Source organism: Aspergillus sclerotioniger (genome assembly GCF_003184525.1).
Source record: "Aspergillus sclerotioniger CBS 115572 chromosome Unknown BO94scaffold_15, whole genome shotgun sequence".
Taxonomy (NCBI): domain Eukaryota; kingdom Fungi; phylum Ascomycota; class Eurotiomycetes; order Eurotiales; family Aspergillaceae; genus Aspergillus; species Aspergillus sclerotioniger.
Window position 1 is genome coordinate 506,381 of NW_020291005.1, and position 26,611 is coordinate 532,991.

General features: G+C 51.8%; 9 protein-coding genes across 9 annotated transcripts; 5 read left to right on the forward strand and 4 right to left on the reverse strand.

Annotated features, from left to right (window-relative positions):
• Positions 1–545: 545 nt before the first annotated feature.
• Positions 546–2,884, forward strand: BO94DRAFT_535656 (putative lysophospholipase). Its single transcript, XM_025611842.1, has 3 exons — positions 546–1,918; positions 1,974–2,338; positions 2,403–2,884. The coding sequence occupies exons 1-3, from the start codon at positions 931–933 to the stop codon at positions 2,739–2,741; spliced, it is 1,692 nt and encodes a 563-aa protein (XP_025467083.1). The 5' UTR covers positions 546–930; the 3' UTR covers positions 2,742–2,884.
• A 3,234-nt stretch (positions 2,885–6,118) lies between these two features.
• Positions 6,119–7,235, forward strand: BO94DRAFT_466839 (NmrA family NAD(P)-binding protein; the record flags this gene model as incomplete). Its single annotated transcript, XM_025608183.1, has 2 exons — positions 6,119–6,762; positions 6,821–7,235. 2 exons carry the CDS (start codon positions 6,119–6,121, stop codon positions 7,233–7,235), a joined length of 1,059 nt encoding a protein of 352 aa, XP_025467084.1.
• A 1,774-nt stretch (positions 7,236–9,009) lies between these two features.
• On the forward strand, positions 9,010–10,460 carry BO94DRAFT_493248 (histone chaperone napB). The gene is made up of 3 exons (XM_025609195.1): positions 9,010–9,316; positions 9,420–10,250; positions 10,297–10,460. The coding sequence occupies exons 1-3, from the start codon at positions 9,193–9,195 to the stop codon at positions 10,410–10,412; spliced, it is 1,071 nt and encodes a 356-aa protein (XP_025467085.1). The 5' UTR covers positions 9,010–9,192; the 3' UTR covers positions 10,413–10,460.
• Positions 10,461–10,463: 3 nt separating this feature from the next.
• On the reverse strand, positions 10,464–12,621 carry BO94DRAFT_556958 (SNARE domain protein; the record flags this gene model as incomplete). The annotated part of the gene is made up of 4 exons (XM_025613904.1): positions 10,464–10,540; positions 10,609–11,234; positions 11,717–11,781; positions 11,803–12,621. The coding sequence occupies 4 exons, from the start codon at positions 12,619–12,621 to the stop codon at positions 10,464–10,466; spliced, it is 1,587 nt and encodes a 528-aa protein (XP_025467086.1).
• Positions 12,622–13,817: 1,196 nt separating this feature from the next.
• BO94DRAFT_535662 (uncharacterized protein) lies at positions 13,818–16,317 on the forward strand. Its single transcript, XM_025611843.1, has one exon. The coding sequence runs from the start codon at positions 14,041–14,043 to the stop codon at positions 15,994–15,996; it is 1,956 nt and encodes a 651-aa protein (XP_025467087.1). The 5' UTR covers positions 13,818–14,040; the 3' UTR covers positions 15,997–16,317.
• A 359-nt stretch (positions 16,318–16,676) lies between these two features.
• BO94DRAFT_466892 (putative C6 transcription factor) lies at positions 16,677–19,174 on the forward strand (the record flags this gene model as incomplete). Its single annotated transcript, XM_025608185.1, has 8 exons — positions 16,677–16,727; positions 16,798–16,821; positions 16,883–17,004; positions 17,050–17,516; positions 17,570–17,865; positions 17,916–18,341; positions 18,389–18,624; positions 18,676–19,174. The coding sequence occupies 8 exons, from the start codon at positions 16,677–16,679 to the stop codon at positions 19,172–19,174; spliced, it is 2,121 nt and encodes a 706-aa protein (XP_025467088.1).
• Positions 19,175–19,260: 86 nt separating this feature from the next.
• BO94DRAFT_493264 (short chain dehydrogenase) lies at positions 19,261–20,598 on the reverse strand. Its single transcript, XM_025609196.1, has 4 exons — positions 20,300–20,598; positions 19,919–20,166; positions 19,636–19,839; positions 19,261–19,570 (listed from the first exon to the last, which is right to left on the reverse strand). The coding sequence occupies exons 1-4, from the start codon at positions 20,355–20,357 to the stop codon at positions 19,304–19,306; spliced, it is 777 nt and encodes a 258-aa protein (XP_025467089.1). The 5' UTR covers positions 20,358–20,598; the 3' UTR covers positions 19,261–19,303.
• Positions 20,599–20,902: 304 nt separating this feature from the next.
• Positions 20,903–23,272, reverse strand: BO94DRAFT_566312 (potassium channel family protein). Its single transcript, XM_025614546.1, has 2 exons — positions 22,767–23,272; positions 20,903–22,718 (listed from the first exon to the last, which is right to left on the reverse strand). The coding sequence occupies exons 1-2, from the start codon at positions 23,036–23,038 to the stop codon at positions 20,987–20,989; spliced, it is 2,004 nt and encodes a 667-aa protein (XP_025467090.1). The 5' UTR covers positions 23,039–23,272; the 3' UTR covers positions 20,903–20,986.
• A 185-nt stretch (positions 23,273–23,457) lies between these two features.
• On the reverse strand, positions 23,458–25,445 carry BO94DRAFT_84629 (putative integral membrane protein). The gene is made up of 6 exons (XM_025617703.1): positions 24,994–25,445; positions 24,926–24,945; positions 24,833–24,869; positions 24,719–24,786; positions 24,192–24,664; positions 23,458–24,129 (listed from the first exon to the last, which is right to left on the reverse strand). Exons 1-6 carry the CDS (start codon positions 25,205–25,207, stop codon positions 23,775–23,777), a joined length of 1,167 nt encoding a protein of 388 aa, XP_025467091.1. The 5' UTR covers positions 25,208–25,445; the 3' UTR covers positions 23,458–23,774.
• Positions 25,446–26,611: the final 1,166 nt, after the last annotated feature.

Below are 26,611 nucleotides of genomic sequence, written 5' to 3' on the forward strand. Positions count from 1 at the left end.
GTAATTATTTTAGTCATGGTTTTTCTATTTCACATTGACCGAATGGCTTCTGTTCGACATTTTTATCGGAGAATTTGTTGACTTTCAGAAACATGCTTCCTTGCTGATTGCGGGGATTTATACACCACTTAATCGAACCCCATACTTTGTAGATAGTAGGAGGTAGCTGATTTAATGTGCCGCCTCCAAGCAGAAAATGACCCGCTGATAATCAAGCACCACAAGCAACCAACTATGAACTCTAACGTTCCCCCCAACCCAGACCATCCCCAAGGTACTGTGTACAGAGTACAGACGACCTACTCCAACATCCAAGTGGAGGCGGTGGTGGTTAAGGTTGACGGAGGAATCCACCGGGCCCGATTGTGTGTGCGGCCGACAAAAAAAAGCCTGCACCGGGGCGGTGTCTTGGCACCATCGAGGCTGGCTCTGTACGTAATCCGACGGCCGTGAATCGGAGTCGCGTTGGCTTGTCTCCAACTCCCAGACAAGAAAGGCTGTTGGGTCTAGTCCAGTCCATATGAGGGGCAAGGATCATGGGACGTCCACCGTTTTCTTTTTGTGCTTCCAGCGATTGTGCTGGGCTGATCTTTGTGCCTGACTCTCCTGACTCTTGAGACGTCACCAATCCCGTCGTGATTTGAATGCTTACTTAATTGCTCGCTCTATCGCGGGGAGAGAGGCTAATTTTGAACCACGAACTCCACGACCCCAAAATTGTTTTCTTGGAGGCCGTTTGCTGGATAGCTGGCCTCGTAGCTACGACTGGTAGCTGTTTCAGCAAGGGAGAGAAGCCTGGGATCTGAGGCCCCGCATTCTTGCCTTCACTTGTGGCTCGATTTGACTTCTCCTATTTCTCAGTGCACAGTTCCCGGCTTGCGGAGAGCGTTGTCTACACCAAAGAATTAGAGATCTTCGCTTCTCTGCATCATGGCGGCCCTCAATGTGAATGGCACCTTGCCCGAGTTGGCTGAGCAACAGGCTGAGGACTCCGTCCAGGAGTCCAGAATCCTCATTATCATGACTGGTGGTACTATCTGTATGCGACCATCGCCGTCGGGATTTGTACCAGCCAGAGGTTTCCAGGAGCAATGTCTGGCCCGGGTGCCTACGTTCAATGATGGTTCGCTCACGAGTATGATGAACGTGGTTATCAACGCAGCCGGAGAGGTCAAAGGTCATTCATCCCTTCGCACCCCACAGACAGCATATGGGCGCCGGGTGCGATACACCGTCTTCGAATTTGAAGAGCTCCTCGACAGCAGTTCTATCGACGCGAAGGGTTGGGCCGAGATCGCTCGGACTGTCGAGCGGAACTACACGCTTTTCGATGGATTCGTTGTCCTCCACGGCACGGACAGTCTAGCATACACATGCTCGGCTCTCAGCTTCATGCTGCAAAACCTCGGAAAGCCCGTGATTCTCACAGGAGCACAAGCCCCCATGCTTGAGTTGCAGAACGATGCCACGGATAACCTCCTCGGATCACTGGTTGTGGCTGGCCACTTTATGATTCCCGAGGTGTGTCTCTATTTCAACAACAGACTGTTCCGTGGCAATCGGTCGATCAAGGTCGCGGCCAGTGATTTCGCTGCCTTTGACTCTCCGAACTGTCCTCCGCTGGCCGTGACAACCTCCATGCGCACCAACGTCAACTGGGAGCTAGTCAATCGGCCCAGGAGCCTCGAACATTTCCGAATTCAAACTAACCTGGACACGACCCACGTCGCGTGTCTCCGTATATTCCCTGGTATCAAGCCAGAGATGGTTGATGCTGTGCTGAAGCTGGAAGGGCTTCGTGGTCTAGTTTTGGAGACGTTCGGCGCCGGCAACGCACCCAGTGGTCAAGACAATGCCATGACCAATGTGCTGGCGGCCGCTATCAAGCGAGGAATTGTGATCGTGAACGTCACGCAATGTGAGTACAATATTTGCAATATTTCCTAATCCAGGGTCCGATCTGACACCAACAGGTCTGACGGGAAGCGTCAGTCCGGTCTATGCTCCGGGCATGAGCCTCTCGCGAGCCGGGGTTGTCGCAGGACTCGACCTGACTACCGAAGCTGCGCTGACCAAGCTGGCGTATCTCCTTGCCCTTCCCGACTCTACCCCCGACTGGGTGGCTAAGCAGATGGCTGTCTCTCTTCGCGGGGAATTGACGGAAGTGTCGCAACCGGTCTTCCGCCACCCGGACGGGGCGCTCCCGGAGCGCGTCCAGTCCCTCACTGTGCTGGGATACGCCATCGCGCAGGGCGATCTTGAGCGCGTGCAGGAGATCGTAGCCAGAGAACACCATTGGCTGTTGAATGACGCCGATTACTCAGGCAACACACCTATCGTAAGACCCCTGTTTTTGTCTTCAAACATTCCTCGTACGAAAGAGCTGACCCGATCATCCACAGCACCTTGCGGCGACATCCCAGTCGATTGACATCCTCCGATACCTGCTTCTCCAAGGTGGTTCTGTCCACTTGCGGAACCGCAATGGCCGCACGCCGTTGTTCCTGGCGGCCAATGCCGGGCTATCAGAGCACGTGCTGCTGCTACGCAAGTCTGGAGCGCATTTGCACTCCGACGAACGCACGGCGGCGCAGCTGCTGGCCCGGCGCCGTCCAGGCGTCTGGGGGTTGGCCGGGATTGGGCCGCGGGAGGTGAGCGAGCGCGAGATGGAGGAATTGGAGGATTCGAACGATTCTATAGGACGCATGGCACAACGAGTAATGGCGGGATCGGCACCATGATGATGGCGATCAATTAAGGATAGAGTTTCGATTGTTAGAGTCACCCTTTGAGGCGAAAGCGTTGTTCTAAGATCCCAGTAGTCCGAGCATATTCCCTTCAGGTACCGCGCAGTATACAGAGAGAACGAAGGGCATGTTATGACGAGCAACTACCACCTACGTAGAATGCAAATAGTACGGAGTAGATGGGTAGGAATCATCCAGGCAGGCAAGAACTTCCGCGGAGATGCCTGACCGTGCAGCAGGATCCTTGGCCATGCAGGTCGGTCATGCATGTCGGATGGAAGGATGGAGGGGGAAATGGAGGATGGACGGCCAACCCCGCTTCGAATTGCGCCATGCTCTCAGCCTGCCACTACCTCAGTCGATACCTCTACCGCCTAGGTACCTACGTCTCACTAGTACCAAGTAGTCGGCCTCTTAGTTCGGAGGAGCTGCCGAGCAGGAGATGACTCCGAGGACCTTCCTAATCAGGAGAAAATATCAACCTGAACAGCTGACCTGCTCGCAGCTGACCCAAGGCGGTGGCTGGCCGACCCCCGATGAGCTAATCCAGCAAGCTCATGCTCTCATCTAATCTTTGTTTCTTAGGTACTGTTTCTCCCGATCTTGACGGAGTACTCGGTGAACGTTTCCTCTCCTTGCATAATCATGGAGTTTGAAGGAGCAGCCAGTATCTATCTCGACCTTGTGGGAATGAGCTGGAAAATTCACTCTAAAGTCTAACGATACTACTGCTACCTAGTAGCAAGTACAGGGACCACTTCCTGCCAAAAAGGCCCCAGAAGGCACAACCGCTCTCTGGTCTTGGCAGACGCGTGAGAAGCTGCGGCGCACGGATTGGCTGACTGGAAGGATTTGGCCGATGGGTCTGGAGAGCAACGTGGGCTGGCCCGGCTTTGTCAGTTGGCCATCACGGGGATTTTCATTCTGAGCTGATGCTCTAGTAATTTCTAGCTGGACTACGGTAAGCAGTGGAGAGACAGCATCGGAGTCCGCCGAGCGGAGTGTAAGTGGATAGGTACTAGGTATGTACTTTGGATGCAGAGACCTCCATGAAAGTCGACCGAGCCGATGTACTTACTGTGTAGATACTTCGTAAACAACTCATTCTTGACAAAGTCGGTGGCTGCCCCCGAGGTCGATCAGTGGGCGGTGGTTGCTCCCCCGCCCGCACCCCTCATTGGCTGGGACTTGCCGGGATCGGACGGTCTTTGATAGAAGTTTTCTTTGGTTACTCTCGCCAGTCCAGCAGAATCACCGCGTGCCCGCCAGATCTTAGCTGTGCCTGTTGATGCTCGAGGCTGCATGTATCCCCCAGAATTAGAGAATGGTTCACGGGTTGAGATCACGCCCTACAATAGGCACTATCCCCAGATGGACCATTGGTACGACGACAGGAGAGACACCCTCCTGATGCCATCATTCATCCATCATCATCAGCATCATCACTACCACTACTGTGGACTACTGCCCTTTCAGCTCCCTTCCAGCTACTCCTGATTGCATCCCGAGTTACGTAAAGGAAAGAAGGTCAATGGCTACCCCCAACGGGGAGATCGTGGGCGGTTCTGGCGACATCCTCCCAAGGTCCCGCTTCATGCCAGGGCTCCTGATCTGGTTGCCTCATCTGCCGAGCAGGGCTGTCATCCCCGGCTTTGGATGAGGACAGCACGCATGCAAGATGGAGGGAATCTCACTCAAAGAAGAGGACCCCCCAGGAACGGTGGTTGAGTACCTTGGAATGGCGCCAGCGATCCAGAGTTTGCAACCCGTCTGACACCGTTCACTCTCATTCTATGACTGTTTCGCATTACTCGATATAAACCACATCGGAAAGTACATCGGAACCGATTTCATCACATCATGGGACCGGGTTGTTATTCTAGCCAGGATTTTGTCCGCGACGGGGTTTGTGGGAGGAGTCAATAATTCACTCATGGGTGCCACCTGGGATTTAGACACGAACCCCAGACGATCCCAATCCAGACCAGTCGGTGGTCGTCGTTGGCTCCTCAGGTCCCCATTGCCGCAGGACACAGACCGCAGTTACTTATACTACCTACATCGCTTCCAGGCCCCGAGCACACCGACTTGTCCGGGGGGGTTTCTATTTCTGATAACAGACCAACTGTCTCTTTTTAAATCCTGCCTGCTGCGTAGTAATAGTAGTCACTGAGTTCCTTTCTCTCCTCTATTGTACTCACTGTTCTTCCTCCATCTGATAAGCTTGTGCATTACCTCTCCCCTGACCAACAGGGCTGATTAGGGTCACTGTGGGCGCGAATCTCGGAACCAAGCACTAGGTCTGCTCCACGGCGCTTTTTTTTCTCTTTTTTTTTATCCCTCAATTTTTTAGCACTATTTTTTATTTTCTCGATTCTGCACCAAATTAATTAAATTCCCTCTTTTTTTTTCCTATTTTTTTTTTCTTACTATTATCCGTTTTGATTTTAGTAGTATTATTTTTTTTCTGTCTTTTGAAATTTCCCAGGAGCGTGAGGTCATTTCGCGGGCTGGCGGCAGACCGGCCTGGAGGTGTCCACTTGTCGGCCTCGTTGGAGCATCCGGTGATTCTTATTATTCATATTATCCTCTTGACGAGGGATATCCGTGCCTACGACGCAGGAGGCGCTGCTTCTCATTAACTAACAAAAACCGGGATTTTGGCGAGCAGGCGGCTGTGCTGTGTTGTTTGAAGTTGGAGCAGTCAATATCATCTCATCATCCGCCGCCATCTCCAACATCGTCCCTCGTTTTCGGGTGGTGGTACCTTCGTAGTAGTTCCCACTTGCTCTACAAATCTTCTGCCCGACACAGCAGCAGCATCACCTTCACCTTCACCTTCACCTTTCTTATCAATTCTCTTGCACCATCGATTTCTTCGATTGCGGCATTATCGAATCATCTTTCCCCGGGAATCATATTCCACTGAGCTATATAACCTCCGTCCCTCGTGAGCGCCTCGGCCAACTGCTCCGTTTACCCCACTGTCCCAATCGTCCAAGTACTACTGCCAGTTCCCCTACGACGAACAACAATAAGAAGTTCTTTGACGATTGCAACATCCGAGCACCCCTGCGGCTTTACCACCACCACGAACTTAGTTGTTGGGACGGTCCAGCCTCACCACGAGGAATACTACCACCTGACCCAACTCCAGATCTAATCGGACCACCGTGGGCTCCATTGGTCTGCCCAACTTACTTTGTGTTCGACCGCTGGTCGTCCTCTACCTCCTTTCTCCTGTTTTTTACCCCGCATACTTTTTTGTCGACCTTTTTAACCTTTTTTTTTTCTTCTCCTCCCTTGTCTTAAACTCCCACTGCGGAGATTTCCTCTCGTGCCAAATTCCCCTCATCCTCCCGCTACAACTCATGACACAACAAAGAAAGACCATTGCCGTGGTGAACGCCACGGGTCGCCAGGCTGCGTCCCTGATCCGCGTTGCTTCAGCAGTGGGCCACAATGTGCGCGCTCAGATCCATTCCCTGAAAGGCCTCATTGCGGAGGAATTGCAAGACCTGCCCAATGTCACTCTGTTCCAGGGCCCTCTACTGGGCAACACGGCGCTGATGGACTCCCTTTTCCAAGGAGCCAACCTTGCCTTCATCAACACCACTTCACAGTCCGGGGACGAAGTCGCGATCGGACGCGCCTTGGCTGATGCCGCCAAACGAGCCGGAACCATTCAGCACTACATCTACAGCAGTATGCCCGACCACTCTGTGCATGGACCCTGGCCTCCGGTGCCCCTATGGGCGCCCAAATTCACCGTGGAGAATTACGTTCGCCAGCTCGGCCTGCCCTCGACTTTTGTCTACGCGGGGATCTACAACAACAACTTTACGAGTCTACCATACCCTCTCTTCCAAATGGAGCTGATGCAGGACGGAAGCTTTGAGTGGCACGCTCCATTTGACCCGGATATTCCGTTACCCTGGCTGGATGCCGAGCACGACGTGGGACCAGCACTGTTGCAAATCTTCAAGGATGGTCCTAAGAAGTGGAACGGTCACCGGTAAGTTTCCCAGTCTCCAATGGTGTGGTGACATGTAGCTGAGAGCTGACGACTGCAGGATCGCTCTCACGTTCGAAACTCTCTCCCCCAACCAAGTTTGTGCGGCGTTTTCGCGCGCACTCGGTCGCCCATGCCGCTACCTGCGCGTCCCCAAAGTCGAAGTGAAAGTCAATATCCCGCCCGGCTACCGAGAACAATTGGAGGCACTGGAGGTGGTGTTTGGGCAGTGTGATGCGCCTTACTTTCCGCAGCCCGAATTCTCCCGCCCTGCGGCCGGGTCACCGAAGGGCCTTGGACCGGCCAATGGCAAGGGCGCGGGCGCGGGAATGATGCAGGGTCCCGGAGGAGTCATATCGCTTCGTGTCACAGACGAGGCCCGGCACTTGTGGCAGGGCTGGCGAGACATGGAGGAATATGCGCGCGAGGTCTTCCCGGTGGAAGAGGAGGCCAACGGGCTGGACTGGATGCTGTGATGGAGCGATCGGAGTTGCTGGGTTGCACCACTGTCGGTGAACCACGGGGGCAGCCGCAAGGTCGCCTGAGCGATGGCGCGATTGGCTCGATAGGAAGGTTACATTGTCTGAGCGCAGACCGAAGTCGGCCGGCCGCCCTGTCCCTCATGCAGACTGACGCAGTCTGTCCTGTTTCTTTTTCTAAATTCGTTCATGCATTACTGGCGAACTGGCCTGGGTCTTATCTTTGGGAGACGGAAAAAATTATACCATAATGGGAAAGACGAAGACGAAAGAAGGAGTGTTTGTCATGATGAACCCATCTCATCTCATCTCGTCTCACTGCGGCAAAAAGTTTTATATTAATGGGTTGCTGGCTGAAACGCACGTCACGAAATATGCAGGCATGATGATGGACATGTCGGATTGGAGGCCAATCCGCCAAAAGTTTTGAATATTGTTATTGCTTTTACTTTTCTTTTTCTTTCTTCTTTTTTCCTCTTCTCTTTTTTCTTTCCTTTTATCTCTCCATTTCGACTGATTTGCATTCGTGTGTTGCCGATTATTCCCCTCGGGTGTGATGATCGCACCGGCGGCTGTTTGATTGATTGATTGATTGATTGATTGCTTGCTTGATTGATACTCAAGACCCGGTGACTTGGGAAGATAGCAAAGCTAATATTGGAATGGACTAATCTCCTTCTCAGTCCACCACTACTGACATGACCTGCCTTATCTACACGGACTGGACTAACTCCTTGCATACTGATGGACCGCCACTCTCTACAATCTACACGCCACGATTGATAGATAACTACGGAATAGAACTATTCATATCTCTCCGGATCCGTCGATTAAGCTATGCCCCGACAAAGCTAATCCGCCCCTCGTTCGCCACTGATAAGCAGATCCGCCGTGCCAACTGGGTCCCGGAAAAAGCAACGAACCCCTCCGTCTTCCTGGCCCGATCCTTGTCGTGGCGTGGGTTAGTGCAGGTCATATTGGCTGGTAAGTGAGCTGGGATTACTCCGTGCCAGTGGATCTGGATGTTGCTCTGACTGACAGGTCGGCTGAGCATAAGTGTAGAGTAGACGAGACATTGTATATCATTCTTTGCTCTGCTCTATACTCAGTATATTTCGTAGTTAAACATCTACTAATAGTATGTGCACATTTGGAATCATAAGATGCGCTCGCTTGTTTCCTGTTCAGCAAATACATCATACAATCTAGACACCACCTGAAATCTATCATTTTCATAAGTTTCCTCAGCAAATTCAACTCAACTTTTTCATCCTTCATATTACCAACCTGCCTCGTTACACATCGCATTACCTTCACGGAGTATAGTTACTACTTACCTATGGCCCCCCCTCCTTTAACCATCACCACCCCATCACCACACCACTACCTACCATACCAATTATCCCCCCAATCCAATCCACACATTCCCTCTTTACCATATACCATATACCACATAACAACACTCACATAGTGTTCCGAACTAAAGACCAAAGGAGGGAGGGGAGTTACCTACCACTTTCCAATTCCTTCTTCCCTTTTCCCTTCCCCTCTTAGTCATCCCCCTTCACCTAAAGCTCTTCCCTTCCCTTCCCTTTCCGTCCGGGCGCGCCCGCCGCCCACCTAGCACCTTAATCAGCTTTCATTATTCCCCCGTGCAACGCAACCAAACCAACCTACCAGAACCAGCATAGCATAGCTGAATGATCCAACTTACTAGTTACTGCTTGCTTACTACATACATAGCTTCGGAGCACATGCGCGCGCCCCCCCCCCCCGATCAAAGTAAACTTTTCTCTGAAACATCTGAATTTTTTTTTTTTTCCCTCGTAACTTCTTCACCTTCATCTCACCTCGATTTTTTTTCCCCCACTTTAACCAGGAGGGTGTTTGAAATCACCCAATTATCTTTAATTTTATATCCTGATAATACCGCGAGGGGGGAATAAAAAAAATCATGTCTGCTGAGGAAGCTAACGCGTCGCTGTTGGAGCGCATTCAGCGGCCCGAGGTGAGCAAGGAGACGGCGAAGAAGATTGCTCTGGTTGAGGAGGAGTTTGTTAGGGCGGAGGTGGAGCAGTGTATGTTTTTCTATCTATCTTTCTTAATTTTTTTGTTGTTGTTGGGGTTGCTCTTAGTTGAAGATGGGGATGGATAGATTGATCTAACTATGGGATTGTATAGTGCGCCAGTCTACTTTGCTTCTTCGTCCCCTTTTCGAAAAGCGCAGCCAGGTTATCGCTGAGCCTGATGTTCGCGATACCTTCTGGACTCGCGTTATGCTTAACGCCCCCGCCGAGGTCGAGGAACACATCACCATGACCGATGCTACTATCCTCGCGACTACTCTTAAGAACCTGACCGTCGAGCGCTTCGATATCGATGAGAAGGGCCAGGGCGAGCCCCGCAGCTTCCGTTTGACCTTCGAGTTCCGCACCGGCGATGAGAACCCCTACTTCGAGAACGAGAAGCTTGTTAAGGACTTCCACTGGCGCAAGCAGGTCCTCACCACTTCCAATGGCCACAAGCGCACCTGGGATGGTCTGGTTTCGGAGCCCGTTCGCATCAACTGGAAGAAGGACCAGGATCCCACCAAGGGTCTGCTTGATGCTGCCTGCGACCTCGCTGAGGCGGAGAAGAAGGGTGGAGACCGTAAGAAGCTGCCCGAGTTTGCCAAGGTCGTTAAGATTCGCGACGAGATCGAGGCCGCCGAGGAGCAGGATATCGATGAGGACGAGATGCCCGAGGAAGGCCCCGGTGGCATGAGCTTCTTCGCTTTCTTCGGCTACCGTGGTAGCGACGTCACTGCCGAACATTCTCAGAACGCGACCAAGGAGGACAACGAGAGGTTCGAGAAGCTTCTCAAGGGCGAGCCTGTCGAGGGTGAGGACGAGGATGACGATGAGGATGATGATATTGAGGACGATTTCGAAGAAGTTGAAGTTTTTCCTGCTGGCGATGAGCTCGCCGTTGCGATCGCCGAGGACCTCTGGCCCAATGCCTTGAAGTACTATGGTGAGCGCAATCCCGTCTTGTAGTCTGATCACAGCTGACCCTCCAGTCACGGACCAATCGATCGAGGACCTCGACTTCGACGAAAGCGAACTCGATCTCTCGGCCGACGAGGAGGATGAGGAAGAAGAGGATGCCCGTCCTCGTAAGAAGACCAAGGTCTAAAAATGTCGCCATGTCTTGAATAACGCAGTTGTATCCATATGTTTTCATGTCTTAAAGAACAATGAGCAGGATCAGGAGGAGGACCAAAACGAATATGAGGACGGCAATGCAAAAGGACGACATTGTATCTAATTGATAATCAGCCAAGTTCCAGAATAACCCATCAATGCAATCAAATTGCAACGTAAACACTTACCCTCATTCTTCCGAATAATATACTTGAGCTTCGACATGCCATTCTGCAACTTGCCACCCACACGGTCGGCCAACGTATCCACTTCATCTATCATGACCCCCTGCTCCTCCAACTCCCTCCCCATATCATCAGCCTGCTGTCGCAAGTTCCCCACGGTCCGAAACACCCCATCCAACTGTTCATCCTGCTCATGCATCAACTCCATCTGTCGCTGCTGCTCCATTGCAGCATAGTAATCATCCCCCCGATTCTCCGCCGACGGCGATAAAACATTATCAAAGTCCGCCGGGTTTGGTAGGCCACCACCACCACCAGCGCCCCCCGAAGCCGTAACAGCCCTCTGCAACTCCTCCCTCATCTTCTCGATCTCGGCCCCGACATCATTGACGAGACTTCGGCGACGCTGGACCTCTTCTAATTCCAGTCCAAACCGATATGGATCTTGCTCGATTGCACGCACGCTCTCGACTAGATCGTCTAGGTCCGCGGTTAAGTCAGTGAGTGTTGTTTCGAGCTCGGATCGCGCTTGTTGGAGTTCTGGGTTGCTGGGTGATTTGGCGAGGGATCGGATGCGGAGATAGGAGGAGAAGAGAGGGCGCGTGGATTGGAGGGTTGAGAGGACATCGCTGTTGGATTGGAGCTACGTCAGCTGGCTGGCTGCTTGTTGTTGTTGTTGTAGATTGGGTCAATAGGGGGGCTTACGCTTGGACTTGGAGGAAGGGGTCTGCGTGGTCCATCTTTGTGGCGTGATTGGGTATATACTAGGGGAATGTCATGAGATAATTAGAATGGGCAGAAGAACGCTTGATGATGTGCTGGTCAATGCTGGCGATAGTGATGTTGATTGGGTTGTGTCGAGAGGATCCGGTGATGATTACGGATGCCCGTGTGGTTCCAGGCGGTGAGCAAGGCGGCGTCGGGCTGGATCGAGGATCTAGAAAGTAGAATTGTTACTTGGCTACTTGGGTAGTCGTACTATGATGACATTCCTGTTCTCCTCTAAATGCATCCAGTGAAATGACAAAGAATGATCCCAGCTCATCCAATGACAGTGGTAAAAACGCCCATGGTAAAAGCACGATGGAGACCGACGTGTCGCTGACTCCACATCTCTCTCAGGTATCGCTCTGCAGCACGATTAAACTCTCTCCCTCGGGCATCAATCAGTGCAGGCTTTACACTCCAACTTCTGACTCGTCGCTTGCAGTCGCAGTCCTGGCAGTTTAGGTCAGGGACGTTCTTCCACGCTTTCCAGTAGTTGTCGAGCGGATCTGAGAAGCGGCATTTCCTAACACCGCAATCAGTAGCTTTCACTTCAATGTCGCAGCATTCGTTCTGAGGACTCAAGAACAGCTTTGCCAGTGACCGTGGTGGTTGTTTTAGAAGGAACCATGATATGACGCTGTACTCGTTCTTGGCGTCCCGGTGCCAGTCTTTGGGTCCGTGCCGGAGAAGCATACGCTCCATCAGCTCTCGCAACATTCGCAGGGAGGCGTGAAAGTCAATCTCTGTCTGCTCATCAAGCCATCCTCGAAATTCCAGCCGCCTCCTTCCTATATCAGCCTCCACATGCCCCCATTTTAAAACCGTATAAACGTGGTTGGTGTAATCTTCGAAAGACATCAACTGCTTCCTGTGCTGGGGAAGCTCATCGTACTCATCCAGCATCTTTCCGAGCACGAAGAGACGCCCGCTGACAACAGGAGCCAAAGGTTTCCTGCGGTGTTTGAGTCTTTCAGTGTCGCGGGCGATATCCGCCATGTGAAAAAGAACGAGCAACCCTCGTTCCAAGCGCTGGGCGAGGCGCAACTCCGCATCAAAGTTCATCTCCGGACTCCCGTCGTCGCAAAACGGACCCCATACGGAGGGTACAATATGTCGCGATAAATCATTGGCGATGTTGTGGCGCTGGAAGAACTTCACGAGGGAGTGTACCGTCAGTGTGTTTTGCTCGCCCGTCCATGGGTTTAGGGTAAGGATGGGGTCGAATGCGTCGATCCCATGGAAGCGCATGAACCACCCGCAGATGTGCGGCTCGAGCATCCGAATCGTCTCATATGTAGCCCGGTTCAAACGGCAGAGCGTCAGGACCGTATTCATCTCCCCATTGATGATGATCTGAAAGAGAACATCGGCGACGAAGCCGAAGGGGAGGACTTCCCGCCTAGGAGATGAGGTCAACATCTGTTTGACGAGGCGGATCAGCATAGGACATCTCTTGCGCATTTGCGGAGCAGCTTGGCTGCTTATCGACTTGTTCCGGAAGATCATCCCGACTTACCGTGGTTCGGCGCAGATGTACCTCTCGAGTGGCACTGTGTCTAGACGGCCAGGCGTGACATCGCCCTCTTTAATAACCGGCCAGAGGTATTCGCTGTTTCTTTTTCTTGGCAGTAAGGGGAGATGTTGCCGTTTGGCTGATATCCAACGTAGACGGTGTGACGCGTTGGCAGATTATCAGTTGGGCGCTTGGCTGCAGTGGTGCATACCGGAGGGCTGAGTACGCAGGATGCAGAATGCAACAGCCGAACGACAGTAAGCTGACTGGTCACCCTGGGGCCCTTATATAATACGTGGTACCATTTCCGGGTTGAGGCGCCTCGAGGAGGATGGCAGGCACTGACCACGTTTCAGGGTTTCAGGATATCAGGCAATCGAGAGTCTACGGATTGGAGGGAGAAGGGGGGGGGAAGAGGGGAGGAATGGATGGGTTGCCAGTGCAGGCCCGACTGCTGTTTGCCTTGACAATGCTGGGCTCCCAAACGGGTCTCCAGTCACACGTAGCACCTGGAACCGGACGAACTAGTGCCTGCTGGGTGTCGCAGGAGACACATGGAGGGTCTATGTATGGTTAAGCATGAGATCAGCGGCTGTCCTGGACCACTATCCCTTATAGTTTCAATAGCGCCTTGGGATAGTCGTCAGGGGCTGACCGGGGGGAAGAATGAAGACGGAAGTCAATATGAGCACGCTAAGAACGTGTCACCGTGAGATTTATGGGACCAATGGATCGAGACTGGCGACTGGATGGGAGAGGAACAGTGAACGTCCGACGAGGGGGAAGAGGAGGTGGTTGATGAGTCGAGTTCCGGCCAGAGGGGGCGAGTGGGCGAGGGTCTTTCTGCTCCTCCACAAGTTGCTTATTTGCTTGGGGTTTATCAGTGGAGCCGACCGGGACTAAACCCAATCCGCGCTCTACTATCGATCGCCTCTCCGAAAAATTTCTGGGTCGATAAACGATTAAACCATCATCGTCGCAGTCAGTGTCACCCCCCACGACTGCCATCCTTGTTTCCTCTCTCTCCCCCGCATTACTCGTCCCTACGATTGGGTTCTCCCGCCAACGTCCTCACGGTCTCCCGGTCCTAATCGGATGTCATCCCGCATATCGACCCCAGTCTAGCCTGACTTCGCTGCAATCGCAACTGACGTATGATTCCGTCGCAACCCCTCCCACTCTCCGAAGAGTGGACGGATCCGGATGCCTACGTCGAGGCCCTCCTTTCCTTCGCGAACTCTTCCGCCATCTTTAGGCACCTTTGCGGCGGTGTGCATATCCTTGATTTCCTGACCCGCGAGCCGGACCTGTATACCTCCCTGCTACCAGAACACTGGAGGGCCTTTTTCGACCAGCATGACATCCAGGATATCTTGGACCTTCTCCTGCGAGATGACATCCGACCTCTGTTAGACCAACGTCGGGAGGCCATCGCGCATGGTGGAGAGCCAGATGCAAGTGCACAGTGGAGAGGGGCTCCTCTGCCCCCGCTGGACCTACTGGAGTACATCCATCAGATCCGTCGACTGAGTTTGGGAAGAGACTTCACCCCTCAACAGCCCGGAACACCGACCATACCCAAAAAGATCGCGGTGGGAATGAACGTGAAAAAGTACCATGAGGTGGCGCATTTTTCCAAATATGTTGATTCCTTGTGTGCCACGGTGGACGAACAACGAGGCGATCCGATCACACACGTCGTCGATTTCGGATCGGGCCAAAGCTACCTGGGGCGTACACTTGCGTGTCCTCCTTACAACAGACATATTGTCGCTATCGAACGGAAACATCAATTCATCAGCGGGGCGAAAGGCATGGATATCCATGCCAAATTGCAGGAAAAGAAAAGAGTCAACATGTACAACAAGAAGCTGGCAAACTGCAAGACCTGCGCGGAACCAGAGGCACCCGCAGCGACAAATACAGACGCTGGAGAGACCGCAGATGGAAAGAACAGTGCTACAGAGGGACTCACGACTGTGGCGGGCGGAGACGGAGAGGATGTGGCCATGATAAACGTCTTTCGTGACATTAGCCTTGCGCCAGGCGAGATTGGCTTCGCGCCGTATCGCAATGTCCCCAAAGCTGCTGCAGAGGAGGAAGTGGATCCGGAGAAACCGAGAGGGAGAATGGACTACATTGAGCATGAGATCAAGGACGGTTATCTCGAGCCCATCATCAAAGACGTTATCGAGGCTGCGCCTGCGGAGGCTGAGACCCAAACTTCAGGCGATTCCGGTGTGAACACCGACAGCAACGCCAATGGCAAACCAAAGGACGCCAACGTCATGGTCATCTCTCTGCATTCTTGCGGCAACCTTCTCCATCACGGAGTTCGGTCTTTGACTTTGAACCCTTCAGTCAAAGCCATTGCCATGATTGGCTGTTGCTACAATCTCGTCACCGAGAGGCTTGGCCCTGCGACCTACAAGCTTCCCATCCTCCGGTCTATGCATCCCCGCTTGACGAAGGATGCTGTTGCCTACGACCCCCATGGCTTCCCAATGTCGAAGCGCTTTGAGGATTACGAGCACGAGAGTGGAACTGGGATGAAACTAAACATCACCGCCCGCTCGATGTCCTTGCAGGCTCCCTATAACTGGAGCAGGAAAGACAGTGAAGACTTCTTCACCCGCCACTTTTACCGAAGTCTTCTCCAGCGTATGCTCGTGGATCGCAAGATAGTCCCGAAGCCCAAGAACCCGGACAACCTCTACGATGAGTCAAGCGATCCCGAAGATGCAGGGAACCCTTTGATCGTAGGGTCTCTGCGAAAGTCCGCTTTCGTTTCCTTCTCGGCCTACGCTCATGCTGCAGTGACCAAATTGGGTCGCGACCCAAATTTCGGCGACAAAGTCAAAGCCGGGATGGCAGATCTGTCCGAGGAAGACTTCGATCGCTATGTGAAGGAATACTGGTACGCGAAGAAGAACCTGAGCGTGGTCTGGAGCTTGATGGCTTTCAGTGCCGCTCTGGTCGAGGCCATCATTGTCGTTGACAGATGGCAATTCCTGCGCGAGCACGAGTCAGTGAAGGAGTGCTGGGTTGAGCCCGTGTTCGAATACAAGGAGAGCCCAAGAAACTTGGCTGTCATTGGAATCAAGAAGTGATCTAGAGTTTTGCCAATTGTTTTTGGCATTCGATCGATTCAGTCGCCTATACTGCCGGATATCTTGGATAAGCCCCGGCTACAGTCCTAACCCTGGCGGTTTCGCCTGCGGGGTTACTTCATCGCTGATTAAGTTTGCCTGGCAATCAAAGACTTCCTGGCATGGGACCGGATTGGTTTCGATGATGGACTGTGTGGTCAGATAGATGGATAAGCCGGCCCTAGATGCACCAAAGGGCCAACCATAGACATGATAGGTCTTGGACCTAGCTGCGATGCGACCACGAGCACAATGCATAGACGAATAGAATATGTGAGGGATCGATCATCCTTCCGCTTAGAGTATTTGTTATTGATGGTTCTGAACGTAGAGTTAGTTGCCTTTGCATATGCAAGGGCGACTGCCGCATGATAGTTGCATAGGTCCGAATTGTCTGAGAGTGACAGACAGCACTGGAGTTTGGGAGAGGAAGCAACCACACGGGCAAACTGAGAGGCAAGCAGAGGCAAGCAGAGGCAAGTTTGTTCCAGCAGCGGTCGGGCCCCGCGGGATCCGAGCCATGGCCAGTTTCAGCTCCAACCACATCACCGGCAGCACAAACCCCTCCCCCAAGCGCTGCTCGACTGTGGAGGAACCGATACAGGCGCTACCAAGACCCATTATTTGAGAAGCTTAACTAGATGGAGCCCGAGGGACCCGAGAGTGATAGGGAGTCGGTGGTCAGGCGTGCGGTAAGTTCGCGTTGCACCACATGCCATATCATAGTCCCCCGCTTGACTGCACAATGCTGACCAACGCCAGTGTGATCAATGCCGCCTCAGAAAGGTAATTGACGTGGCTTCCCCTTGGTGGATGGTAGTTGATATAATATATCCCCTCCCACTAGATACGCTGCGACAAGCGATCTCCCTGCTCCAATTGCCGCAGCTCCCAGATCCTCTGCCGCTCAACCGGTGCAGGCCAGAAGCCTCCGGAGCCACGGAAGCGCGTTTTGATATCAAGCCAGTAGTATGTATGGCGGGCATACTCTTCGAGTCAACTGACCTGGTGCAGTGAAAAGAAGATTGATCTCATCGAAGAACGCCTGGGTAACATCGAGCGCATTCTTCTGGAACTTAGATCTAGTGCCAAGGGTCCTACGGAGCCATGCTATCATTCCACACCTCTGTCCAGGCAAATAAGCCCATCCACTGCCAATTATAGCAACGCCACTGCTGCTTTGGACCAGCATGAGTCTACCCCCGCCTTTGAAGGCAATTCGTCTCTCACAGCTCATTCTGCATACGCCAGGGAGTTCCTGGAGACAGCCGTGTCACGCAACGCGCTCCAGATATCAACGCCAAAGATTAGCACTGCTCTGGCTTCGTTGAGGCAAATGGTCAGCATGCAAGATCACCAGACACAGTCGCCACCCCGTCAAGTCCGGTTCCCGAATCAGAAGGCCATACCTGGCTCGGGATTGCAGGAGTTATCCTTGCCGCCGGTGCAAGTGGTTCTTATTCTCCTGCGGAAGTACCAAGGTAGTTCCTGATACGTGACATTCCATCAGCTTGCCTCACTAATGTGCTTCCAGGCGAACCTAATACTCTACAAACATACTTTCCTTTCCTTACAATCCAGCGGCTGACAGAGAAATGCCGCGAGGTGTACTTTGCCACGGAAGATTACTCGGATGCCACCTTCATAGTGATTAATGGAGCTCTTTACTACCTGATCGGCGACTTTATATCCACAATAAAGGATGGAGGTATCAGAGATGAGTATGTAAGGCATCTGAAACTTTGTCAGGTCAACCTCGAAACCGCTTTGGCCAACTTGAGCCTTTTGATGCCCGCGAAGACTGAAAACATCGAAGCGCTTGCTTTAGGGGTAAGAACTGCAACTTACCCCAATTTTACATGATACTGACAATTGTCAAGGCTGTATATGCTATTGAAATGTCAAAGCCATCCTTCGCAATGACGTTGACGTCAACGGCCTTCCGCCTATGCCAAACGCTCGGATACCATCGGTCACCCTTTCTAGAAAAGGACAGCAAAGCTGCCCAGGGAAATATGCTCTTTTGGACAATCTATATTCTTGACAAGGCAGTCTCCTTGCGGTTGGGGCGTGCCTCAACCATCCAGGACTACGACATCACCTCGCTGGAAGCCCTCGATATGACCGGAATAAACGAGCCATTCAAGAAGATCTACCCGTTGTGGGTGAAACTCGCCACAATCCAAGGGAAAATTTACGAGTTGCTTTACAGCCCTACGGCTTTAGCGCAACCGGAAAGCGAAAGGATCTCTCGTGCTCGCCAGCTAGCTTCTGAGATGCAGCAGATGGTCATGAAGCCGTTTGAGGTCCGTACCCTTGGAAATTCGTCCGTTACAATTCTAATATCGGCTAGGAAATCAAATTTGACACGAAGCTGTCCGTTGTCGATGAAGTTTTCTTCAGATCTGACAAAGTTGCTCGCCTGTCAGTTTTGGCTCTGATATACCGGGCCATTCCCCCACAAGGAGCACAAGGCACGTTCATCTATGAATGTATTGAAACGGCCCGGTCAGCCCTTGAGGAGCATCAGAAGTGCATGACGGATGTCAAGGAGATGAACGAACATATCAAGGCTGCGTACTTTCACTGGTAAGCTGCAGGCATTCATCCACTGTGTCATTCTAACACGCCGCTTTCCAGGACAATCCTCTATGCACCCTTTGTTCCCTTTATAGTAATCTTCTGCCACGCAATCGCCGTTTCATCATGGGAAGATCTCGCTCGGCTAGAAGACTTTGTGGCTTCTTTGCAGCCCAACTGTTCCCTCTCTGAAGCAATCACGAAATTGTATCAGCTATGTCAGGTTCTCAGCAATGTTGCTAGGCTGTACATCGAGGCAAAAGAACAAGCGCAGGCTAAAGAGGACCAAGACTTAGCGTCTGTCGGTCAGGAGTTCGACGTGTATCTGAGCGCGCTTGGATTGGCACCGATGTCGACTGACGACAGTGATGTCCCATGGACATCCGCCCCTGTTCCTTCGGAGTCGATGTCTGGGGAGATGAGGGGCACAACGGAGGGTCATTATGCTGGAGCAATGCCCCAGACCAGCCAATTAGGGAACTGGTTTTCAGGAAACCAGCATATGATGGGCTTGTTGGAAGAGGACTTTTCATTGTTTGATCCGTCTGCTTGGACATAACTATGGTAAGTACCGAGAAACACCGTGCTTTTTCAGCATTCATTGACTGCCAGAGCAACTAACTCGAAATGCAGATCACCAGCCAGGAAATCATTGTGCATAGCACCCGTTTTCATCGGCCTTCGCAGACTAGATACACTTCCCACCATCGATGATCATCTCCGTCCCATTGATGAAGCGACCCTCATCGCTAGCCAGATACAGACACATATTCGCGACGTCGTCCGCCTCCGTGAGCCGACCCAGCGGCACATTCCCAATAAACTTCTCCCGGTTCTCTGGCGTATCTGGCATCCCCGTGAACAGGCTGAACAACGGCGTAGCCGACAGAAGAGGACAGACCGAATTCACCCGGATATTATGCGGGCCATACTCAGCCGCCAGACCCTTGGTCGCCTAATATAATTAGCATCGAACCCCCACCACAGAGAACAAGCTGAAAAATAGACCTGTTCACATACATTCGACACCGCCCCCTTGGACGCATTATACCACACCAACCCCGGCCGGGGTCTCGCCGCCCCCGTTGACGAGATATTAATTATCGACCCTCCCTGCCCCTGCTCAATCACCCGAGTCACAAACGCCCGACTGCCCAAGAAAATCCCCTTCACATTCACATTGAACACCTGTTCCCACTCCTCCTCGGTGACTTCCACCGTCGGCTATACACACATCAGCCAATCCAACTCCACATACCACCAAAATCATTCAAAAAAACAGCAAAAGAAATCGAGCATATACCTTATTCCGATACGTCACCCCCGCATTATTCACCAACACATCCAACCTCCCGAACTGCGAAAACGCCCGTTCCACCACCCGACTCCAATCCTCCGCCTTAGTCACATCCATTTGCTCAAACACGAGGTTCTCGGGATCCTGAGCCGCGGTCTTCTGTCCCCCTTCGGGACTAATATCCGCGATGATAACTTTAGCCCCTTCGGAGGCGAACCGTTGCGCGATGGCGGCGCCGAAACCGGATCCGGCTCCTGTATACACACACACACCCACACACACATTAATCAGTGCTCTTGTAGTATATTTGGTTTCATGTTGTACATAAATAACCGTGATCACAGACAGAAAGCGGAAGAAAAAAAAAAAACGAAAACGAAAACAAACCCGTAACAATAGTGACTTTCCCCTCCAACCGGGATCCGGGAACGAGTACTTTGGTCATTTTTTTCTGTAGGTGCGCTGGATATTTGTCGTCGACAGGGGAACGTTCGATATAGTGAGATTTGAATAAGGTAGGTAGGTACGACCGGCCAGACAAATAAGAAGTTAATAGATATATGTAGCTGGGACGTGGTTACCCCGCTTAAGAACTTGAAGGGGGTGATCTGTACGACGGACGGATGCTGCGCTGGAAGAGGGGTAGGGGTATGAAGGTAGATCCTTGGTTGGTTGGTTGGTTGACGTGCGGAGATACGAACCTAAAGAACCAAGGGAGGGGGTGTGGTGTGTGGTGTGTAACGGCCCGGGGCACGGCACGGGAGGAAGTCCGGATGGCCGAGGATCTGCGGTAGTATAGATCTGGGAGGGGTTGGAGGGGGGGTTGCGGTAGGTGGAGTGATAGGTGAGTAAGTAATGGGTAAGGTAAGTGGCTGTATTGGACTGAGATACTATGTAGATAAGGGATCCCTGTCTGTGATATCTATGCAGGAGGGGTATCTAATCGGGCTCTTTCTGTGAGATGGGTACATGTTTCGTGTAGATTAAATGCCACATTTATATCTCAAAAAACTTATAGACACAGGTGAAGAAGTATGTATGTATGTATGTATGTACATGAAGGGTTAGGGTTGGTCATTCATCCTGGAATTTTATCTCCCTCTGCTTCTTTAATGTCGGCTCGTCCTCTTCCCTCGTCTTGCTTGCATTCCGTGCCTGAATATCGATATACCGAATCAGACTCTCGCAGAGTCGATTCAGAACCCATTCTGGCTCGGTCTGCGTCGCTAGCATTGGACTCGTTTTGCCGATCCAGTCCCAGTTGAGGATCCCGTACTCGTCCTCGTGGACGTCCACTCCGTCGGGACTGGGATCAGTGAATCGAATGAGCCGCGTGAACTCTACCCACTCTTCGTAGCTATATCTTTTCGGTTCTCCCGCAACGACATCCCTGGTTGTTCTCTGGATCGCGTACGCAAGCTGTTGGGCGAGTTGGAAGCCTGAGGATGCAGCCCCTGACGCTGTGGCTGTGTCGGGCTCGCTGGCGAGATCTTCGATCGATCTTGCGGGGGGATGCTCTGGGTCGTGGTGTGGATGTTTAGTTCCGTTTTCTGCATTGTCCACACCGACGTGAAACCCTTGAGCGACTCGTCTGTTTTCTTCGTGACGTTGGAGAGCAGCGTATATAGCTGGGAACCTGCGGAGGAAGTTCCTGTATTTCCCCGAATGCGGGAGGACGGTCCAGTCAGCGACAACGTTGGTGGCATGCTTGAATGCGAGGACGATAGTGTCGCTCATCTCGGAGATGAGGACTGTCATGGTGGGGATGGAAATGAGGGACCAGACGATAAAGAAAGGCCTTGCTGCATTGGTGGTAGGTGTGAAATCCCCATATCCGATTGTAAGGAGGGAGCAAAACCCGAAGTATAATGCTTGGAAATATGTGATATCCTCCAGCTTCCAGAAGACGACGGCACCGCACGTCCAGACTATTCCAAACATGATGAGACTTAGGATCAGGTTGTACCACCGACGAAAAAGGACAGTTTCGTATTGGATCGCGCGCATGGCATCGAATCGGTCCTTTTCTTCTCTCATAATAAGAGCCTTTGGTCGACCTACGAGAGAAAATGCGTCGATAGTGCTTCGCATGCCGGATCTTCGTAAGTGCTTTGGCTGGTAATCAAAATGTGCCGCCTCTGCACCTGGCTCTATGGAAATGGAGTGCTGGATCGTTGCTTGTCGCTTCCTTTCGACATGCTTTCGCACGACATTATCGTATTGCAGTTCCCGGGCAAAGTCATGAATACTCCCTACCACGAGACCCAGTATGATAATGCCCATCACAGCATAGGGGAACACGAGGCCTTTCCCAACGGAGGTTGGAGGAGTGATGTCGCCATAACCCAGTGTCAGGATTGTGACGTCTGAGAAATAGAGTGCATCTGCAAATGATATGTCAATGACTGCGTGGAAGATTGCCGCGCCTATCAGCAACCACACCACGAATGCAGTGGTCTGCAATATCAGTGTTCTCTGGCCGTCGGTCAGAGCAAAATATTGCGGATAATGCCCGCGAACGTATCCCCACATGTTGATCATCAGGATGATGGTAAGGAAGAAATATAGGGCTGCTGCAATGACCGCACTCCAGTATGCCTGGGAGTAGGTCTCATCAGGCGATACTGGACTGTCATAGACATGCACGGCAATCGTTATACCGATCAGAATAGCCGTAGATATGCACCAGAGGATGATCGATGCGGGCAAGGCTATGATATACCGCATAGTCCGCGTAAAGTTGAACAGCAGAAAAATATTGCCCGCAATCCCACATGCAATTGACGTAGCGTTGAGGCCTATGCACCTGGTAGACTTAGCTCTGTCCATCTATATCACTGTGGTTGATACTCACCACCGGGGATCTGTCAGCAGTTCCTGCGCTTGAGCACCGGATGAGTCGGTCCGGCCGAGAAGTTTGCTCTTCCACGGCATCACAAGTGCAATGATGGACATGAGGTTCGCTAAAGGCGCCGATGTAGCTGCTATTAGTGGAATTGCGGTAGAGGCAACCCACCAGTCTTGTGGTCCGTCATCTTCCGCGGGCCTTGGGTGAAAGTGACTTCGGAGCCTTTCCCCAAGCGACTTCTTCTCCGTGCCGCGAGGTCCAACTTTGTTTTCATCCATATCTGACCTGATGCTATACAGGCACCACTGCCAAGACTGATGTATGGCTTCTAGACGAAAGGAAAGATGCAAGGTGCTGAAAAGAGGCTGGGTTAACGGTTCATATTCGCGGCGGTGAACATGGAGGGTACATCAAGGTAAGAGGGTTTGAATCGTTCAAATTGCCATCCATGAGATGGAAGATAGTCCCGAAAGACAAAGAAGCCCGTTGAAGGGTCGCAGCCATGACAAAGCATCATCCCAGAAGCCAAAGTTCCTTGTTTTGTGATGGCGGCAACTTGCGGCAGCGATCTCGTGACAAGCCAACCCCAAGGAAGTGCCCTACTGTCCCCATTGAGACGTGACGTCATCGTGTCCCGTCTCAGGCACCGCCAGCCCCCATGTTTCATCATCACGCCATGGAACCTTTGCTAAGCATTGTCATGATCAGACAAGCTTTGCGGCATATTGTGGGTCCAAATCTTCGGCATTGCTACTCAATTGACGCAATAACGTGCGAGGCTCACGCGTATCTCCTCGCAGACACCGGAACGCGCCCAGCCATCATCTGACTGTTTACCAACATTGAATAGCACTTCAAAGATGAAGGACACTAGCCCCATTGTCATTATAGGTATATACGCTATACATATGCATCGATGTCAACAGAACACCTAGCCGAATGTTCGAGGAAATCACCCGAAGCCCAAAATAACCATGCTACCAGAACGCCGTCATACCAGCACGCATTTGCCAATCATTCATTCTCGACGTATCGCGTTGTCACAGTGGTCGACACATCCACTGTCCGCATGATGCCCATAGGCTCTTCGTTCTTCCGTCGGTCTGGGTCGCCTCGTACCGTCGTCTCGATCCTTGGCGCTTCTTGAGCATTGGGGATGAGGATATCCTGATCCGATTCAATCTCCGTCAAGGTCATCGGGGTGCGACTGGGTCGGCTGTTCTTGACTTTGCTGAGCTCGTATTGTGAGCTGTTGGTATTCTTATGACTCGTGTCTCTGTTGCTCAGGTACTCGCGGTGGGTATGAGTGGCTAGAGCTGAAAGGGCGGGTAAGCAGGTACAGATAACCCCAATTGCTATTTCAGCGTTTCTGTCGGGAGATTAAGTGTTAGTATGGCAATTCAGTGGCGTGATCTGGATAAGCAGCCGTACCCAAACATGTTGATGCGCATAAAAGCTAGCGTCGCATCCTTTGACTGTCCCGTCACAACAATGAGGACCAGCCGGATAACACTCGATGCACACGCTAGTCCTCCGGCTCCCAAAATACCAATGACCCTCATCTTCTTCTTGAGAGGCAATTGTAAACCCAAAGTCAGAGGCAAGGGAAGAATGAGGATAGCTATGTCGCTAACAACACTGACAACCGCATCGGCAAGGATGATCGATGTCTGATTCAAGCATGATCCCTCCGTGTCAGGGGCCCAGAACTTTGATATTGGGTCACAAATCCGGATCTTGACGATGACGGCCGGGATATAGTAGGCAAGCATAACTGCCAGGAAAACGTAGATGAATATAACGGTTTTGCGATAAGGGCTGAATACTCGTGCAATAATCCATAGAAGGGACAACTTCGTCAAAAATGCGGTCGGGCCATACATAACCATTGTCACGTACACCGTCTAGACATGTTAACACCGCAGAACGAGATGCTGGAAAAGGCGCATCTCACGTACCTTTTCGAATGGTATGCGATGCGATATAGGTACATCATCATAATGAAGTCCGCCTCCAAAATGACCCACTGGACCTGCTCAGTAAAATCCCCAAGACTTTCAGAATATACTCACTGATCAGCGCAATAATTGAGTAGCAGACACCTAGAAACTGATAGTCGAACAGCATGAGCATGCATTTCTATCAAGCAGATCGAGAAATCTTACCCAAGCACCTAGACAAGGCCCTTGGGGTTTATCAGCATTGACCATCACGGGCTTTCTGTAAGACTTACAATCTTCTTTTCTATAGCCGTCCATTATAACCAAGCGTGTGAATGAGCGCAGCCCGAAGAAAATTGTCATAGCAGAAATGCATATTATTTGCGTCGCCAAATTCCATTTCTGAACCGACTTGTCAATATGCCTACCTGTTGCATCGACATCATCTCGTCCAAACAACTCCGTGAGCATCTTAGCGATAGGTAGATCGTGCGCACGCACTTCCATTCAGAGGGCAAAGAATAGGACAGATTCCAGCAGTCTGGGCTCACGTCCGCTTTAAAACGAATCACAACAAAAGTTTGGATCCAGACTCCTGACACATCAATTATGGACGATACATCGCGGACATTAAAGCTCTCCGATTCGCCCTTTCTAAAGCCCTTGTGTTTTTATTTAGACTGAACTTGTACCCCCCTGAGGGTGATAGCGTGTGGCCAAATTAAATTAACCATCTTCCTTCGTTGGTCATCCTGCGACGGGTTCTCAATTAGCGACTGACAGCCTGACAGGGGTGCCCTGGAAAAGTACGACTAATCAATCAACTTTACCATTTGCGAGAAAAGGCTTCAGGGATACCAAGGCTCCATAGCTGACGATCTTGCCAAGCGGTTGAGGCCGTCTAATCAATGGCATTGAAGTATTTCTCATTAGGGATATCCTCCGTCGCTCCGAGCCGAGAGTGGATATACTCGTACAGTCGATTTAAGTGCCTCAAACCCGTTTAGGTCTGGACTGGAGGTGACTAAGTCTTCGCGTTGGACTCAAGTGGATGCACTAATATGTATGGTGGGTTTCAAAACTCGCTGCCCAGCCGAAGACTCACATGTTGCAGTTTGCTGTGGAGCGAAACCCATGTAATGCAATCAGACATGGGACGTTTGGTTTCAGGGTACGATCAACAGGAGCAAACGCCCTTTTCTGTGCAGGGAGTACTCTGGCGTTGGATGCCGTGAAGCCATCACAATTATTGAGGTGGCCGGGTAAGAGAATGGGGACGGCGAGACGTCGATCGAAAGCCACGCTCAAGTGTGATCCATCATCCCTCGCGGGTAAAGTACCGCGCATACAGCCAGCCGGCAGGCTTACAGTTTCATACCGTATCGGTAAGGCATAGGTAATCCATACATCCAGCCACGTCCGGGACGATGTGGGGTGCCGGATGGCGGACGGCGGACGGCAAGTGGAGTCCGTTGGGAGAACCTAATGCCCGTGCGGATCCAACGCTGTTACTTGTGGTGGGGTAAGGAGCGACAATCCTGCCTTCCCCGGCATAGTAGGTCTTGCTTTACATTACTAGGGTTAATTGGCTCCTCTCTCCAGGGCTAGCTAGCTGGAGACATCATAAGTACGGTGCAGAAAATTCACCCGGATTGATGGTCTTGAGCGAAAAAAAATCCTCTGGGAATCCTTCACGTAACGCGTTGTCTGGTGTCACAGTGTCACAATGGCCTAGGTAGAGATCAGCAAACGTTACTCTGAGATATGGAAGGCAAAAGATCACACTATCGACTGAGGTGGAGACATGCGTATGTTCTGTCCCCTATTACGCGTGGTAGATAGGCCTGGTCACATGGGAAACTGAATCTCTCCGGTCGACAGCCAGAGAGATCGTCATGGTGTCACTGCTGT

Coding starts and splice junctions, on each gene's coding strand:
- BO94DRAFT_535656 (XM_025611842.1), top strand. CDS start 931: ATGGCGGCCCTCAATGTGAATGGCACCTTGCCCGAGTTGGCTGAGCAA. Junction 1,919..1,973: donor GATCGTGAACGTCACGCAAT/GTGAGTACAATA, acceptor TGACACCAACAG/GTCTGACGGGAAGCGTCAGT. Junction 2,339..2,402: donor ACTCAGGCAACACACCTATC/GTAAGACCCCTG, acceptor GATCATCCACAG/CACCTTGCGGCGACATCCCA.
- BO94DRAFT_493248 (XM_025609195.1), top strand. CDS start 9,193: ATGTCTGCTGAGGAAGCTAACGCGTCGCTGTTGGAGCGCATTCAGCGG. Junction 9,317..9,419: donor TAGGGCGGAGGTGGAGCAGT/GTATGTTTTTCT, acceptor GGGATTGTATAG/TGCGCCAGTCTACTTTGCTT. Junction 10,251..10,296: donor CAATGCCTTGAAGTACTATG/GTGAGCGCAATC, acceptor CTGACCCTCCAG/TCACGGACCAATCGATCGAG.
- BO94DRAFT_535662 (XM_025611843.1), top strand. CDS start 14,041: ATGATTCCGTCGCAACCCCTCCCACTCTCCGAAGAGTGGACGGATCCG.
- BO94DRAFT_493264 (XM_025609196.1), bottom strand. CDS start 20,357: ATGACCAAAGTACTCGTTCCCGGATCCCGGTTGGAGGGGAAAGTCACT. Junction 19,840..19,918: donor GGGTGACGTATCGGAATAAG/GTATATGCTCGA, acceptor ATGTGTGTATAG/CCGACGGTGGAAGTCACCGA. Junction 19,571..19,635: donor CCAAGGGGGCGGTGTCGAAT/GTATGTGAACAG, acceptor TAATTATATTAG/GCGACCAAGGGTCTGGCGGC.
- BO94DRAFT_566312 (XM_025614546.1), bottom strand. CDS start 23,038: ATGGATGAAAACAAAGTTGGACCTCGCGGCACGGAGAAGAAGTCGCTT. Junction 22,719..22,766: donor CTGCTGACAGATCCCCGGTG/GTGAGTATCAAC, acceptor TAAGTCTACCAG/GTGCATAGGCCTCAACGCTA.
- BO94DRAFT_84629 (XM_025617703.1), bottom strand. CDS start 25,207: ATGGAAGTGCGTGCGCACGATCTACCTATCGCTAAGATGCTCACGGAG. Junction 24,787..24,832: donor CTCAATTATTGCGCTGATCA/GTGAGTATATTC, acceptor GAGCAGGTCCAG/TGGGTCATTTTGGAGGCGGA. Junction 24,665..24,718: donor ATCGCATACCATTCGAAAAG/GTACGTGAGATG, acceptor TAACATGTCTAG/ACGGTGTACGTGACAATGGT.